The sequence below is a fragment of the Verruconis gallopava genome (assembly GCF_000836295.1).
Source record: "Verruconis gallopava strain CBS 43764 unplaced genomic scaffold supercont1.5, whole genome shotgun sequence".
NCBI classification, from domain to species: domain Eukaryota; kingdom Fungi; phylum Ascomycota; class Dothideomycetes; order Venturiales; family Sympoventuriaceae; genus Verruconis; species Verruconis gallopava.
The window spans coordinates 1-15,794 of NW_015622141.1; the positions used below are offsets into that span (position 1 = coordinate 1).

Genomic DNA, 15,794 nt, shown 5'->3' on the forward strand with positions numbered 1-15,794 from the left:
AACCCTAACCCTAACCCTAACCCTAACCCTAACCCTAACCCTAACCCTAACCCTAACCCTAACCCTAACCCTAACCCTAACCCTAACCCTAACCCGGAACAATCCACCCAAAAACTAGGTTCCTCGTAGCTCTCTCTTTTGGAGCCGTGCCTTGATTCGAGAAACCTTTCGACAGGTAATGAATGTGACTGTAAATTGCAATACCTGCCCGGAATAACGCACGAGGCACATGCATTGCGCATTCAACAAGTTGGTTTGCATATTCAGCCTGTTTTGTGATTGCAATCGCGTGGAAAAGACATTTTTGGGTATCTAGCGAATTTGCCCACTTGATCATCTCTTTCTCCTCAAAAGCTTTTAGCTTGCATCCGTCCCGACCTACAGCCTTCTCTAGGAGATTGAAGTTAGCGTATGTGTTCATGCATAACACATGCCACAAAATCAGTAACTGAAATTTGTCATGCAGGATCTGCTCTTGGCTTTCAAAAAATTGGCTGTAGAAGTGGGCAAGCGCCGTTCGGCATTCATCTAGGGTCTTCTTGGGTTTGCACTCCAGAAACCATGTAGATGTAATATGCATTTCTATACCCTTCAGGATTGCATAAGCTGTGAACGAGCTAACAAGTGGTATTTGTTGGTAATCCAAAATTGAAGAAGAAGGTATATATCGATCTCGTTCCGGGTATTGGTCGCTCCGCTGCTGCTTGTCTGCAATAATTGTTCTTTTCCAGTCTTGCGCATTTGAAGCCAAAAAAGCAGATTCAGAAGATGTGAACGAGAATGCATATGATTGAATACTTTTAAGAGGTTCCCTATGGAGGAGACTACCGAGCTCGGCATCGATAATATAGAGACCGTGCATAACGCGCAAAAGTTCCTCATGGCGGGCCCATGACTTCCACAAATTCTCAAGCTCAGCTCCTTCAAGGCTTGCGTCAAGTTGTATATGATTATGGCCTTCAAGTAGTTGAATATGTCTTGCCCATGCTATTGGTGGACCGTGAAATGCGTCGACGGTAATTAACAGGGTCGGACATCCGGAAAGCATACCAAACATTTGGCAAATAAGCGCACATTGCACAATGGAAATCATCTTGCTTGGCCTTCTGAGCAACAATTTTTCCCAGTCCAGAAGAGTCGCCTTATGAATACGCTCGAACAAGTGAATGCCTTGTTGAAGTCCGTGTTCAGAGCCTAGAAAGAGGCTTCCCATTGCGCACATCGCAATTATCAAGCTCGCGTTATCTTTGCTTGGGCCAAAAGTTGCCGCGTGAATGATTGGGAATATTGGATGTACTTTAGTAAAGTAAATCCGTATGCAGATATTTAAAACATCCAACGAGGGTATTGTTGGTTCGTGCGGAAGTATTCGAAGACAACGTTCAAGAGTTCCTCGATACCGACTGTCAATTTCTGTACCGAGGCTGTTCGGGGACACAGGCTCTGACCCAAAGCTGTAATCTTCTGAGAAGCTTTTCACCGGGTATATGCTGTCGTTAGATTTCTCAGGAACATGTGTGTACCACATTTCATGAATGTACTGAGCTTGTAAGATACTGGCGTCCACAGACTCGTTGAAAGTGTCTGCAAGCGGCCCACTATTGACCACGCCAAATGTTTCCATGTCGAAAATGTCGTTGTGCAGCCTAGTATCAATATTCCATGCTGTAAAGTTTTCGTTGAAAGTTGGGCACGATAGTAGCGTGCTGCTGTCATGACCTTGGAGTGTCGTTGACAATGATGGCTCTCGACTATGATTCTCGTGATTGTCCTGACACAGATCACCAGGATTTTCCAGACTTTCAGGACTGCCAAGAAACGGAGGTTTATTACTGATATTACAGGAGCTTACTGCCGCTACACGATGCCCGGAAGCGTCGAAGTTGGACACAGAGGACCGGGCAGAAATAGCTGTAGGCGTTGATGGGGCCTCGGCATTGGATGCCATCATTGGGTCGAGGGTCGCTATTATGCTAGGTGGTTTGTTCGCATCTGATGGAATTACCGGCTGAGGTGGCTCACAAACTTCACGACGGTGCCGCGCCAGGGTATCCCTTAAGAGCGGTTCAACACCATATTCATGAACTCTTGATTGGACATACTTTCTACTGTATGACTTCTTACAGTCAGGACACTGATATGGTTTCTCCTTTCTATGAGAGCGTAAATGTCGTTGAACATGCTCTTTCTTTGTAAAGCTTTGGTGGCATATGCTGCATTGAAATGGTTTGGGCCGATTTAACGAAGAACGAGGACCAGTAGCCGTTGCAGCCATCGAATTCTTCCTGAATCCTCGCAAGTCAAGCAAAACTTCAAACGAAATACAGTCAGTGAATGACCAGCCTGACTTGGCTCAATAGTAGAAGTTAGCGGCCTAGCCGAAACGGAACCTCCGGGCTCCGAAATTGTCGCCTTCCGATCGTATCCACATCAGAACCATGATCACGTTAGCAGCATATACTTCTGGATGAGGAATGGTGTTGGTTTGGAGTAAAGAAATGAGGAAAAAAAGAAGGGTAAATTTCGTGTAAATCTCACTAGTAGAGTAATTATTTTCCCGCTTCTTTACAACCTCCGTGAGAGCCTGATAGCTTCAAAAGCAGCGAGCAGCACTGCGTCATCTTGGTCGACCCGTGCCTGTACAGAATGAAGAAAATCGGAGACTGAGTTGATTAGGGCCAAAGTCAGTAAATACAGATATATATATATGTCTTGATGTTGCAGCTTTGTCGACTAGTTCCAAATAATGGACGCGCTTCTTAGCTTGATTCAACTTATTGCTATTGTAGTTAAAGTTCTACAAATGGAGGCATTACTTCGTAAAAATAACCGCTTAAAAATCATCAGAATCCAGCAAATAAGTTATTGCACCTTTGTAAATTTATTCCACTCGTTCATGTGATCCATAGTCTGCTCAAGAAGTCCGTTGGAAATATAAACTTACTCAGGACTGTTCTCAGTGATTAGGGCTTTTATCGTGTCCTTTTCTCTGATTTCCCTAACCAATTCCTCCAAAGACCATAAATTTATGCATCAAAAGTCCTGTCCTAGCTGTGGCAATTTATTCAACCAATATTTCGCCATAGACCTCCTCAGTTCATTTTTCAGGTTTTCTTTGACGACAAGTACTGCTTCAAAGGCCTCATAAAGTTGGACTTGAAGGTATAACGCCAGTACAAGAGTTTCAAAACCATAGAATTAGTTCGGACTGCAGATCATTGCTTATTCGACCAGAAATGGCAGTCACTATCTCTGGTCTATGTCGACTTAGATGGCACGAGTAGTCCTTCGACCCGTAAAGTGGCGCAATGAAAATTTTGGCCATTCAAAAACACATACAAGTCGTGGAGCGAAGGGCGTGGAGCGCGGGGCATGGGGCGTGGGGCGTGGGGCGCGGGCCGCGATACGTGGAGATCTCATTGCCCGTCTGCTGTTGAACGTGAGCAGTGAGCTCTAAGACTGCTGATGTTTCAGGGGAAGTGAGGTCAATGGGAAATGTCAGGTTTACTGAGTGGTCAGCAAGGGGGAGTTCAGAGAGGGCAGTCTTGACTCCGGATAGTATCGTTTTGTAGGTTGTCGAAGTGCAACACATTTCAGCGATATTGGAAGCCACATGACGACCAACTGGCATTCCATGACGCCGCTGATCTCTTTCTTTCTAAATGGAATCTAATTCCTGCAAATGCGACAGCCTTGTAACATAATGAGACTTAGGCAGTCATGTGCAAAAAAAAATGGACAGCCTAGGAGAAGCTACAAATTTACACCGGACGCGATGTTCCTCATCAGATCCAGTTGCACATCACTTGCCATACCATGCTAATGGAAGTTCTCAAGCAATTGATAGCCTCTTTTTGTGGAAAGCACTGTCAGCAGACGACACGAGCATAGGTGGCATTAATCAAATCCTAATCTCAGCAACAAGGCGCTCGGCGTCATTAACTTCAATGCAATTTGAGCCCGGAACGCACTATTTCCCACTGAGGCATGGCGCCCATGCGTTCCATCAGGTGTGTTGCCCATATCTAGTGCAGAAAATTCATCAGTTTCGGTCGAGAGATTTGGGTTTTTGGACTGACGAGTATTTGATCTCTTTCAGGCTTTTATCGTCATTACGAATGAACGAAGGACTTCTAGCTCAAGAAGCAACTCAGACGAACCAGATTGACAACAAAGGCTAGTTTGCAGCAAGCGAATTGACTCTAATTGTTCAAGACGCTCAGTCGGTACTTCCAGTTGAAGCAAAATGCCTGTGCTGAACAGCCCGAAAAGCTTCAGCTATTACATTTTCCAGCCTCGCAACTATGTAGAAATCAAATTGCGATAGAACTGCCGGGATAAGGGACGTCGTTCAGCGACGACAGCCCATATGTCTGGAGCATCTTAATAAAAAGAAGTAGATACTTCCACTAAGCTCGCTAGGTCTTTTCTTTCCGAAACATCACATTTTGAGGAGATGAATTTTTGGCGTCCAGCTGTTTTGACGAATGTTTTCGCTCCTTTTGTTAAGTTTAAGTCGCCAATTATGACTCTGGTCCCATTCTCAACTTATAGTTCGGCAAACGAAAGATGTATGCCTGAACCAGTCCCAATGATAGTCGCAATTTTGTCTTTGACAGGAAAGGGCCGAAGCGGCATCTTAAATATCAATGAGTCTTCTTCTATGCTTAAAATAGAGGTTGTAAAGACTCATGTAGGTTTATTGAAGCTCCAGTACATCCCATGACGGAACATGTTAGCCACTGGGGAAAATCTCGGAGGCTTGATTCCATTGAAGCTAAACAGTGAAGCTCAACAACCTCAACCAGTGCAAACAGGAAAGACCACTTTGACAATGGACGGCAATCATCGTCGACTAAAGATTGGTCATCTGTACACGATAAGGCAAAACAACCAAAACGATGTCTGGTGATAGCCTCAGAACATGTTCTCAAATTTATGCATCCATCACGTGTGAACTCTTGTCAGTACGCAGAAAGGATCGAATCTTATCGCTTGTATGATGTAGTCTGAAAATCCCTTGCAGCTTGCAAGAACTGTGTGTGTTGGTCTGATTTCCACTTCAAGTTCGGATCGATGTAGAAAACAAAGATGGGGTACACGAGGGTTTCCTGTGATCAGAATTGCGTGATGGGGTTTCATTTTCGAGTTTTCGATTTTTCAGAGGTTCCTCGTCAAGCTTTGACAAATTGAGCGGATGTCGTATTCATCTCGTTCGTCGTCGATCAGCGGCAAGGATGTTAAATTCTTGTGAGTCCACCGTTTCAAAAGAGCTCTTGTCAGCGGAGAATGGTCTTTCACTACAAATGATTGACAGTCAGGACTTGAGAGGCTTACGAAACGAATCCCGAGGTCAATCTTTTGAAATAGGAAGGCGTTAACAGGGATGCATTACAAAGCGAGGCTCGGCTTTTGAATATGACGCTATAGCAAACAGCAGTTCGTTATGCTGCCGTCTTCTCGAATCCATCTCCGTCTACTGTACGGAGCACCCAGACTTTCCTGCGGTCAATTATTTTACCTAGCATTGTGGCTGGTGGGATGTTCTATTAACGAATCGCTTCTCCATTGGCTAACAATAAGCTAGTTCGTTTCATATTGTCCCATTACCTGCAAATTGCTCGAGTCAACGACCTAGATCCGAACATGATCAAATGTATGCGATGTAGTCCTCATGACAGCAAGTATGCCCCACTGACGGTGTGCCGTAGCACCGGCCAACCGTACCAGTGAAAAAAAGATGGAGTAGAAATAGGAGTTCATCTCCAGATTAACTTACAGTTTACCACTTCACTCTAGCCAACATTCATTTAGAACATCCCGATCTCAGCTTGCATCTCAATCGATTTTACACGGGTATCCCAAACATGCGTCTTTCATTCATCTCAGTGCTACTCTGGGGGGCTTTTTCTCTTGCCTCACCTTCAGCTGTCAACGAGCGGAGTGCAGCTCCAGACCCTAATCCCGTCGCATCATCCGACACAACTGCCTTACATCCTGCAGTGGAAGCGCTAGTCGAACGTTCGATAGCAGAGCGTCAGTCTTTGACGGACATCGCTACGTTGTTAAACGACATTGGACCGACGCTTCAAGCTCTGGGCACACTTTTGAACTCAAACACGTTGAACGAGATCATCTCAGTGATCAGCCACGCTAATGCTCTTCTCGATGACGAGGGCACAGCTGCTGCGCACAGCGTTCTTATTCAAGCCAACAGACTATTGTCTGAAAACAACACGGACACACTGATTACGCTATTCAACGATGTTGGACCACTGATCACGGAACTCTCGCCGGTATGCCCTGCTCATCTCTTCTGGTCATTAAGAAGAGTACTGACTAGAATAGCTTTTCTCTTCTCTCAATTCTGTATTGACAGGTCTTTCGAATTTCTTCGGCATCAAGGCATAGCACCTTTTCGTCGCAGAAATCATTCACCTAGTGGAGGTCTAATCATTCAGATTTGGCTTTCTCTTGTCCCCTGACATCCTGGGGGAGAGCATCGAGAATATGGTTCCGCACATGAAGAACGTGGTCAGTGTCACATTTACGAAACAACCTTGAGCTGTAACTGGGGCAGTATACAGCCGCATAACAGAATGTTCCTTCGTCCAAAATATCAATAAAATTTTCGCGGATCCGAGGTGATGGGTTTGCAAACCTATGCCCGGATATTGACCTTTCGACGGAAGGTCTGAATTCACGGCATGATAATAATATTAAAACTGTATACCATTCAGCATCTTCATTGTTGATAACTTGAAAAAATAAAAGGGTAAAAATTAATAAGACCAAATGTCTACGCTAATATTGATATCGTTATGACTCTTATCATGATAAAAATCATTTGATATTTTTCCATGCATCGAGCTTTTTCTTCTCTGCACGCATAATCTTTTGAATGCTGCTGTTTTTGCTGATTTTTGCCTTAGCGCCTTTGTTCTGCTCGACGTAGACCATGTGGCTACCTCCAGATAAGTCTGCCAGCATCCCCCCAGAGCGTTTGTACGAAAACTTCTTGCTGCTGCCGCCAGCTCGTTTCGACATTTTTCCGCTGCCCCATATGTCGTCCTCGATTTCTTCCGCCTCTGCGTTTGCCGTGGCAGCGTCAACTGCAACAGCTTTTAACAGTTCGATCTGCTCATTTCGTGTAGCAAAAGCGAGACCAGGAAGCTTATCAATACCCGAAAGATGAGTGATGACCTTGAAGGCATAGCCTTGATCAACAAGGAAGCGTTGACGTTTTGTTGCGTAGTAGACCTCCTGTGTGTCCTTGCTGACGAGAGTATAGAAAAATGCGTTGAAACCTTCGTCATTTCTCCGTTTTGCTCGAAGAATTCTACCGAGCCGTTGAGCCTCCTGGCGACGGGAGCCATAATGGGAAGATATCTGAATAAGGCAAGTCGCTTCGGGAATGTCAAGTGACGTGTCACCGATTTTGGACAAAAACAAAGCAGCAGCCCATGTCTCGTTCGCGTATTTAAAGTTCTCCAAAGTTTGCAAACGTTCGGCATCAGAAGTCTTGCCATCGATGCGTAATTTGCCCATTTTGTCGCAATATGCCTTGAGTGCATAGACATTGTCGCTGAACACGATAATCTTATCCCCACGCTTCTCGTGGTAGTCGATCAAGAACTGACATGCCTGAAACTTTCGGGGGTTCATTGTAGAAAGCAAGAGTCGCTGCTGTGGAGTCTTTGCCTTGAGATATTCCTCGTAGAACTCAGATGTCATAGGACACCAGACCTCAGCGCACTGAACACGAGCAATGTGTCCCTGCTCGCTGAGCTCTTGCCAATTTGCCTCAAACAACTTTGGACCAATCAGAAAATTGAGTTCCGTGATTTTGTCGTCCTCTCTAAGAAGCGTCGCGGTCAAACCTAGCTTTGTGTGCGCCTTGACACGATACGTTACTTTTGAGAACATCTCTGCTGGTACAACGTGCACCTCATCAAGGATCATGAGGCCCCATTCACGGTTACGGATGAAGTCGATGACACGCTTCGTGTCATGCGCCATGCGACGTTTGTCCTGACCGGGGCCTTTCTTTGCAGCTGTCGACGCTTCACCATCATCGTCCTCACCACGGCCCATTGAGATCATAGTGTAGTTGGTGATCAGAACACCTGTATCACGGGGAAATCGTTGTTTCTCGTGTCGAGTGAAACATGCAATGTCTTCAGGGTTTATGTTTGTCCAGTTAAGAAACTCATTTCGCCACTGCGTAACGGACATGGTGCTCGTACAGAGTACAATAATCCCTTTCTTGACGGTACATGCTGCCGTAATACCAACCAACGTTTTGCCTGCTCCGCATGGGAGGACTATAATCCCGCTACGCGCTCGGCCATTTCCAAACATCTTGCTTAGCGCTTGTTCCTGGTATGGACGAATCTGTGCCGCCGGTTTGAGGTCGATCTCAAGATTTGGATTCATGGTGTCGTTTCTAAAATCGTATTCGACAGTGAGGGGGTAATCAATCTCCTCGCAGCGCTTTCGCAGCGCTTGAATTGAAGCAGGCTTAACTTCAAAGGCATGGACTTGATCAGGCTCTTCGTCATCGTCATCTTCCTCGAGAAGCTGCGCCATCATTGCATCTTGCTCGGTCGACTCCTTTGGTTGGTCTTCATCTTGGACTCTTGTCTGTGCATTATCTGCCTGCTTCGCTCCAGCCGCAAGTTTCGTGCCGGGGATGAACAAACTCCCCATTTGCGGCGCTGCCTCGGTGGTCAGCTCGGTCGAGCCTTCATCTGCCCGGTAACCACGTATCTCAGGATCTTGCAAAAGGGTTTGGAGAATTGACGGGTCCGAGCTCTCAACCATAAATTTGTTGTGTTTTAGCACCAATCTTGCCTGGCCGTAAGCCTTAGTAGACTGGTAGATGAAGTCAACGAGCTCTTCCGGGAGCGGCGTTTTGGAGAAGTAGTCTAGACGGGTTATGATATCTTGAGTGGTTAAGCCTACAGAAACGGCGGCATACAGGCTGTTGCTTGTTAGGCTGTACTCGTGAATACGTGACACTCGAGACTGGGGCTCAGCTACGTTGATCAGGAAGTCTTCTGCCTGCTTGAAGGTCGGCGCAAAGCTTTCAACGATGATGTTATAATTCACAGGGTCGATGAACATGGGCCGTTGTGCGTGGTCCGGCTTAAGTTCAAGGTGGGAAAAGTCTCGCGTGCCGTTTCCAAATGCCTTGTCGCCACCGGCGCCGCCGCCTGTCCGTTGAGCAGCCTTTGCCGCTGCTGTTTTCTGGGCCTTACCACCGAACCGGCTTGCGAGACGATTGGCCTGCATATACTCGCCATCGCTGCTTAAATTGTGGTCATCCGATATGTAGTCATCATCACTATCAGCTTGCGAAGACGGTGTTGCAGGGCCAGAGGCTCCTCGTTTCGAAATGGCTCCGCTGGCGACATCGCTGGCTTTTCGCTTCGACATGGCTCGGCAATAGTGTCAAGATGTTCGGCGACGTTATATGGTCTTAGTTATGTGATGGGGGCACAAGGTGGCCTTTGAATTGGAAGCCGTTTGACGTACGCGAGAAACAGTAGCGAACGGGTAAATGCTAGTCTTGGGTTCTACTCTATTGTGTTATTACTGGTTCTAGGTCCTGCAAAATGGAGACATGACGCGGCGCGTCACCCTCTGAGTGGTGTGCTAATGCACTCGAGCCTGCAAACTCAGAGCCAGCAGAGGATTAGCAAGCGGTTTGGAGAGCAGACAGCCAGTTCAAGATGTACAGCCCGCAGCAAGCAACGATACAGAAGGCAAGTGAAACTAAGAGCAAAAGCTCAAATGGATAGCAGCGGCGTAGAGCCGAGAGCAAAGCAGAGCAGTGCGAGCAGTTTGCCTTGGACAATGCAGGAAGCATGAAGACTGAACTGAAAAGTTGGTTACTTGAGAACTGTCGCCTTTGTGCCTTAATACCTCAGGACACCAGGACACCATGCGGCCAGACGTCAGTGTTCCGGACAACCAACTGAGCTCCATCAGCAAAGTGCAAGCACAGCTACAAACCGTCCTGGCGCTCACGATCTCGCACTCCTTTACCGTATAGAGCGCTCCACTTTGTCTTTCCGCTTTGACTGTTGTAGGATTATAAACTCGCTACACACTGCTGTATGCATGGGCTCGTACGAGTTGCAGGCTTACCGGCTCACCGAGAATGGGGGCATCCGACTCCAAGTTGGTCTTCAAACAGGGCATTTTCAAGCTGTCTGAAGACAATGTCATAGCCGCGGACGATGACTACTGGACCGGTGTATGTATGCCGTGGACACACCTGGTGTGATCTGAAGACATTAAACCTCTGTTCCTCCTATGTCATCGGCCTCTTTTGTACGTCCACAAACTAACTAGGTTCATGTCCTTTCTGTAGTTCTGGGAGCTCCCCGAGTCGGCCGAAGATGTTTTCACCCTTTTCTCGCCCACCGATATACGTCGTGCACGAGATAAAAACCTTCCAAATCTTGAGACGCTGATTCTTGCCGTGTCCTCGAAGCTCTGCATCCTACGCAATCACCCATCCTTCCCAGATCCCGACATCGCCCCGGAGCGGGACGCCTTGAATTGTATCCGCGTCCTCACTCGAATCCTGCCTTTTCTGTACGAAGCCGAAAATTTAGAAGAATGGGAAGAGAAATTTTTTTGGTCCGCGCGCAAAAAACGAACAAGGAAAGGCCAGGTACATGACAAAGCGGAAGTAATTTTTGATGGCGACTCTACAACGGCCAACCCGGCCATGACCACAACGGAGCCAGAGTTTGAAAATGCGAAGCCGCTCGCAGAAGAGCTCCTTGACACACTAGTGGACTTACTGTTTTACTCGGAGTTCACTCTTCCCAAGACACCACCGGGAAAGTCAAAGGTCAGTTACGCAATATGGCAGACAGGCGTAGGCTGCCATACGCCAATACCCAGCACCAAAGAGTTTGAGAACAATCGTACCGAGATTCTACGTCTACTTCTCGTCATGTGCAGTCGCGCGATGTACATGTCTCCCACGATTCTTCCCATTAAAGGCGTGCGTGCCATCACATATCTGACTACAATGCCGGATAAACAGATTGTCCTCTCTACTTTGTGCTCATTAATGAACACGACCCTCAAATATAATCCCGCAAGCTGGCGAGTTCCATATGATCACATGGTATTTAAGGACAACAGACAACTTCTAGTGACATATTGTCTTCAATTGCTTCTTGTCCTTATGTTGTATCCCATTCCAGAGACACAACAGGGAGTCACCCCGAAGAATTACTTCCGACATTTCCTAGGCCGACTTCATAGGCCGCAAGACTTCCAATTCATTGTAGACGGCATGACAAGAATTCTGAATCAACCGGTACGCAATAACAACCAAGACAGTAATCAAGTGTCTCTGACCAAATGCTGTATAGTTACAAGCGAGCAATTCTTACCTACCGGGAAGTCAAAAATCGATCGCTTGGGCGCCAGAGATGCTCATGTTCTTCTGGGAAGCACTCCAGTGTAATAAACGCTTTAGATCCTTCATCATCAACACGGAGCGAGCGCATGATTTTACAATTCTGGTCCTGTTTTATGCACTTGATCAGCGTAACGATCCTTCAAAACAAGGCCTGATCCGCATGTGTGTATTCATCCTGCAAACGATGAGCGTGGAACCGAACTATGGCAAGAGCCTGAATCAGCGCTTCAAAGGCCAAGAAACTCTGCCACAAAGTATTCGCATACAGAACTTTCATGGCACATATGCCGACTATTTGCTCACCGTGAGTGTTAGCAGGCCTTATGATGCAAGATTTACTAACGCAATCCAAAGTCAATCTATACTCTCCTTACCTCAGGTAAAGGGAAGCATGATGCGATTTTTCCGGCCCTACTCGCAATTATCAACAACATCGCACCTTATTTAGAAGGCATCGGTCGCGCCACGTCGTTGAAGCTTTTAAATCTTTTTGCCTCCATGTCCTCGCCCTCCTTTCTCCTAGCCAATGAGACGAATCATGATCTATTACAGTCTCTGCTCGAGGCTCTTAATGCCATTTTGGAACATCAATTTCAAAAAAACCCGAACCTTGTGTATGCGATTCTAAGGAACAGAAGGCGATTCGAGGCTCTCAGAGAATTCTCTCTGGAAGCAGGCCAGCATGAGTTACAGCGGCTCGCCCAACAGAGGAAGGACCAACAAGATATGGCGTCTCAACGCCTAATACGCGTTAACTCGACCGACAGCAGTCGCCCTCCAGTTCAACAGCGTCCGGTAAATTTGCGGGAGGTCCCAGAGGATAGCGCATTTACAATCGGTGACGATGAAGATGATGACAACGCCCAAGAGTCGCCGACTCAAACAGGCCCGCAGTCATCAACCTCGCCACCTCCGCACTCCAGTAGCCATGGGTCGAGAGCGGCGTCTATATCATCTACAACAGATGAAACCGTTCCGCAACAGTTACGAGGCATGTCTGAGAAAGCAAGAGGGAAAATGCCAGTTGGCGCGCCTCTGCTATCCAGAACAAACAGCGTAAGCAGTCTGCATAGTTTAACGCCTTTAGTAACAGCAAGTGGTTCATTTCAGCCCACTGCTGACTGGATCGAAAGTTGGCAGCCCGAATTGCCGCTTCACACCATTCTAACAATTGTGTCCGAACTGCCTTCACAGCTTCCCCAAATGACGTTGGAGGATACGACTGCCATTCTTGCTGCAATTCAAACTGTGCAACTCCCAGTCATTGAACCTGCGCCCATACGCGTCCATTTGTTCGAATGGTCCCCGCTCTCACTGGGCTGGTATGAGAGTCTCCTGTGGGGGTTCATCTTCACGAGCGAGCTTCTAGTTTCAAAGGGGACTGCCGGAGTCTGGAACAAGACTAATATCAAGTTGTTCCGCGTGCAAGAAACCGCTGCACAAGCACCGAGTTTGGCTAGTCCCCGTGGGGCTGTAGACGCCGTCGGTGGTGCACTCGTTAGTCGCATTGGCAACTTGAATCTTCGGGGCTCTAATCCGAACAACGGCACCGGAACAAGTGTTGCCAACCAACAGATGAGAGTCAGAGAAGTCTAACCGCGCACCGCGCCACATAGGCCTGCTGGCAGAGAGATCAAGGCAGCGTCAGGGCTTTGCGATGAAACATAACAGCTTTTTTACTCTCGGGTTGGTGAATCCTATTTCCGAAAGCGTCAAATGGAAATTCAGAGCTTGGTTTGTGAGGCAAAAGAAGAGTTAATTGGTTCGTATCAGGGGCTTAGGATCAAGCGACGGTTATAATGAAGAAAGCCCCATTTTCTCGTGGAGAGTTCGTGTGGCACATTCCGGAAATGATGGCAGACATCGTCAGCAGCCTTGCAGATCCCTACGAACGCTTTACAACCTTCGCAACGGTAAAGTCGAAATCTGTAGGCGCGGAACAGTGCTCCCTGTCATTTCACATGCGTCTGGATATTAGGGAATCTTTCATAGCCTTCTAACGAAAATCATGTCTTCTGCACTGTGAGTGGCCAACTTCCTGGTCTTACCCTGCAGACGCCACTTCCTGGTGTGGCAAATGCGGCGGTGCACTTGTTGATCATTTCCGTCAAAGAGCATGGTCAATAACTGAGAGGATGATCCAGATTCAAATGACTCTGCAAACAAGAAGTAAAAGAAAATTAGAGATCATTCTAGTCACTGCAAGATAAGGACGACGTAGTCTTTTGCGGCTGTGGCAATAGCCTTACCGTCTTTCTGAGCGCTTTTCCTTACACATTGGCTTACAGGCATGATGCTCTTTGTCGCTCAAGTACTTTTCTCGCTTCTATCTCGTACTTATTATACAATACTGTCTGCGTATTCCTGATCCATAATTGATCGATTTTACAGCTCAGGCGGGCCCTGCTACTATGGTCTCGTTTCTCCTCTCATGGCCTCGCCAACATCACCAGCCTCGACGGTCATAGAACCATATACTATGCATGTGTCATTGCGTTATCTAGATCTTACAAGGAAGAAATTAGAACTGACACGCATGCCACGTGAAGCATCAATTGCGGAGTTTGGAAAATGGGCAGTTGGAACTCCAAGAGCTGTCCTAGAGCCTCTAATTGATTACTGGTATATCAACATCGGCACTAGATCCCAGAATTACTGGACTACTTGCTTACTATCAGGGATAGGCTCGAAAACTACGACTGGCGTTCACAAGAAGCGTTCTTCAATTCAACATTACGACAGTATCGTACACTCATTACATATCATCCCTTGTCTGCCTCCTCGTCAACTCCGACCAGTGACATTGACATAGAGGACGTTGCTGCCAGTCCGGAAATGAGAACAGAGTCTTTACGTGTCCATTTTGTGCACCATAGATCAGACAGAGTATCGGCAATCCCCCTACTTTATTGTCATACGTGGCCAGGATCATTTCTCGAGATAACTCGCTGCATCGATGCACTCGTGAACCCTGTTGAACCAGAACCGAAACCAATCCAAGAGGGCGGAATTCACAGGGAGCGCGTTGCGTTCCACGTAGTGGTACCTAGTATTCCGGGCTTTGGGTTTAGCGACGCTAGTCAATATCCAGATTTTGGCGCGGCTAAAACAGCAGATGTGCTTGCAGTGTTGATGGAGAGATTAGGGTATGGAAGATTTGCTGTTTGGGGCGATGGCTGGTATCCAACATGTAAACTCCCTCATTTCAGTCTACTGCTAACTAAATCGTTTCAGGGGCTTCAAAATCGCGCGTATGCTTGTCCAACGACATGAGAGCATGGTTGCTGCTGTTTACACAAGCTGTGCAAACGATCTTGCTCCGCCACAACCATTGAAAAGCAAGGACGCTTGGCTAAAATATCAGATTGCTAGACTTACCGGGGCTAGATTCTCATGGCTCGCATTTGGCTACACGAGTTCTGATTTTGGCGCAGCAGCAGATACTAGTATTGCCGATGATTCTACGAATCACTCTCATGCAAAGGAAGATGGCATTGAATTGGGACAGAACTTTGTGTCTGGTAACGACAGTCAATATGACGTGGAAACTGAATCCTTTGCATTTAAATATGGGTTCTCAACAGATTCAGTGACTAAGCGACCACAGACCCTCGCGTATGGGTTCTGTGACTCTCCTGCCGGACTCCTAGCATTCCTCTTGGACGTACTCAAACCGAATATCTCCCATATCCCTCCCCCTCCTCCATTTATGAAGACTCAAACACGCCACCGATCGTCCGCTGTTCTACAGCACAGAATGTCTACTATAATCGAGAACGTTCCTGAACATACCAACTTCACACCTGCAAATGTGTTGGATTGGGTTATGATGTACTGGCTCCCAGGGCCGGAAGCCAGCCTTAGGTGGCTCGCTACTGTTGAGAAAGAGGATTGCTTTGCTCGATACTCGGAGGTACCTTTAGGAATCAGCTGGTACAACACCAATTCATCGGTTCAGCTGCGTAGACAGGGTCTACCACACGCAAGATCCTTCGAGGCTTCCTTGTCTTCCGGGCTAGGTAGCAAGGCTGTTGGCTTTAAAGGATCGTCTCAAGCATCTACACAAGACCGCCCAAGCACTATAAGTCCCATGTGGGCCGCAGCGGTTCAGAATCTCAAATGGGTCAAACGACGGAAAGAAAATCTGAGCAACGGGGTCCCTGCGTGGGAAAAAAGTAGTGAAGTGGTTGAAGATATCAAGGAATTTTTTGAGTTAGGAAGAAGCAAAGGTTGGTTGGGTTTGTAATACTTTTTTCCAGTATAATTGGTGCGATTGTACACATATTCAAGACTTTGGTCCAAAGAGATGTAATGCGACGAGTACACAGCACAGAAAATACGAAGA

The 15,794-nt window shown here is 47.0% G+C and overlaps 4 protein-coding genes across 4 annotated transcripts; 3 read left to right on the forward strand and 1 right to left on the reverse strand.

The window, feature by feature from the left end:
• The first annotated feature begins 5,763 nt into the window (after positions 1-5,763).
• On the forward strand, positions 5,764-6,713 carry PV09_01894 (uncharacterized protein). The gene is made up of 2 exons (XM_016354852.1): positions 5,764-6,296; positions 6,349-6,713. The coding sequence occupies exons 1-2, from the start codon at positions 5,868-5,870 to the stop codon at positions 6,409-6,411; spliced, it is 492 nt and encodes a 163-aa protein (XP_016216868.1). The 5' UTR covers positions 5,764-5,867; the 3' UTR covers positions 6,412-6,713.
• A 13-nt stretch (positions 6,714-6,726) lies between these two features.
• On the reverse strand, positions 6,727-9,852 carry PV09_01895 (uncharacterized protein). Its single transcript, XM_016354853.1, has one exon. The coding sequence runs from the start codon at positions 9,436-9,438 to the stop codon at positions 6,844-6,846; it is 2,595 nt and encodes an 864-aa protein (XP_016216869.1). The 5' UTR covers positions 9,439-9,852; the 3' UTR covers positions 6,727-6,843.
• Positions 9,853-9,999: 147 nt separating this feature from the next.
• PV09_01896 (uncharacterized protein) lies at positions 10,000-13,786 on the forward strand. The gene is made up of 4 exons (XM_016354854.1): positions 10,000-10,261; positions 10,379-11,344; positions 11,400-11,753; positions 11,804-13,786. The coding sequence occupies exons 1-4, from the start codon at positions 10,166-10,168 to the stop codon at positions 13,043-13,045; spliced, it is 2,658 nt and encodes an 885-aa protein (XP_016216870.1). The 5' UTR covers positions 10,000-10,165; the 3' UTR covers positions 13,046-13,786.
• A 94-nt stretch (positions 13,787-13,880) lies between these two features.
• On the forward strand, positions 13,881-15,708 carry PV09_01897 (uncharacterized protein; the record flags this gene model as incomplete). Its single annotated transcript, XM_016354855.1, has 4 exons — positions 13,881-14,071; positions 14,134-14,220; positions 14,290-14,628; positions 14,684-15,708. The coding sequence occupies 4 exons, from the start codon at positions 13,881-13,883 to the stop codon at positions 15,693-15,695; spliced, it is 1,629 nt and encodes a 542-aa protein (XP_016216871.1). The 3' UTR covers positions 15,696-15,708.
• Positions 15,709-15,794: the final 86 nt, after the last annotated feature.

Excerpts from the sequence above, each read along its gene's own strand:
- PV09_01894 (XM_016354852.1), top strand. The coding sequence starts at position 5,868 with ATGCGTCTTTCATTCATCTCAGTGCTACTCTGGGGGGCTTTTTCTCTT. Across the intron at positions 6,297-6,348 it reads TGATCACGGAACTCTCGCCG|CTTTTCTCTTCTCTCAATTC; the intron begins GTATGCCCTGCT and ends TGACTAGAATAG.
- PV09_01895 (XM_016354853.1), bottom strand. The coding sequence starts at position 9,438 with ATGTCGAAGCGAAAAGCCAGCGATGTCGCCAGCGGAGCCATTTCGAAA.
- PV09_01896 (XM_016354854.1), top strand. The coding sequence starts at position 10,166 with ATGGGGGCATCCGACTCCAAGTTGGTCTTCAAACAGGGCATTTTCAAG. Across the intron at positions 10,262-10,378 it reads ACGATGACTACTGGACCGGT|TTCTGGGAGCTCCCCGAGTC; the intron begins GTATGTATGCCG and ends TCCTTTCTGTAG. Across the intron at positions 11,754-11,803 it reads ATGCCGACTATTTGCTCACC|TCAATCTATACTCTCCTTAC; the intron begins GTGAGTGTTAGC and ends CGCAATCCAAAG.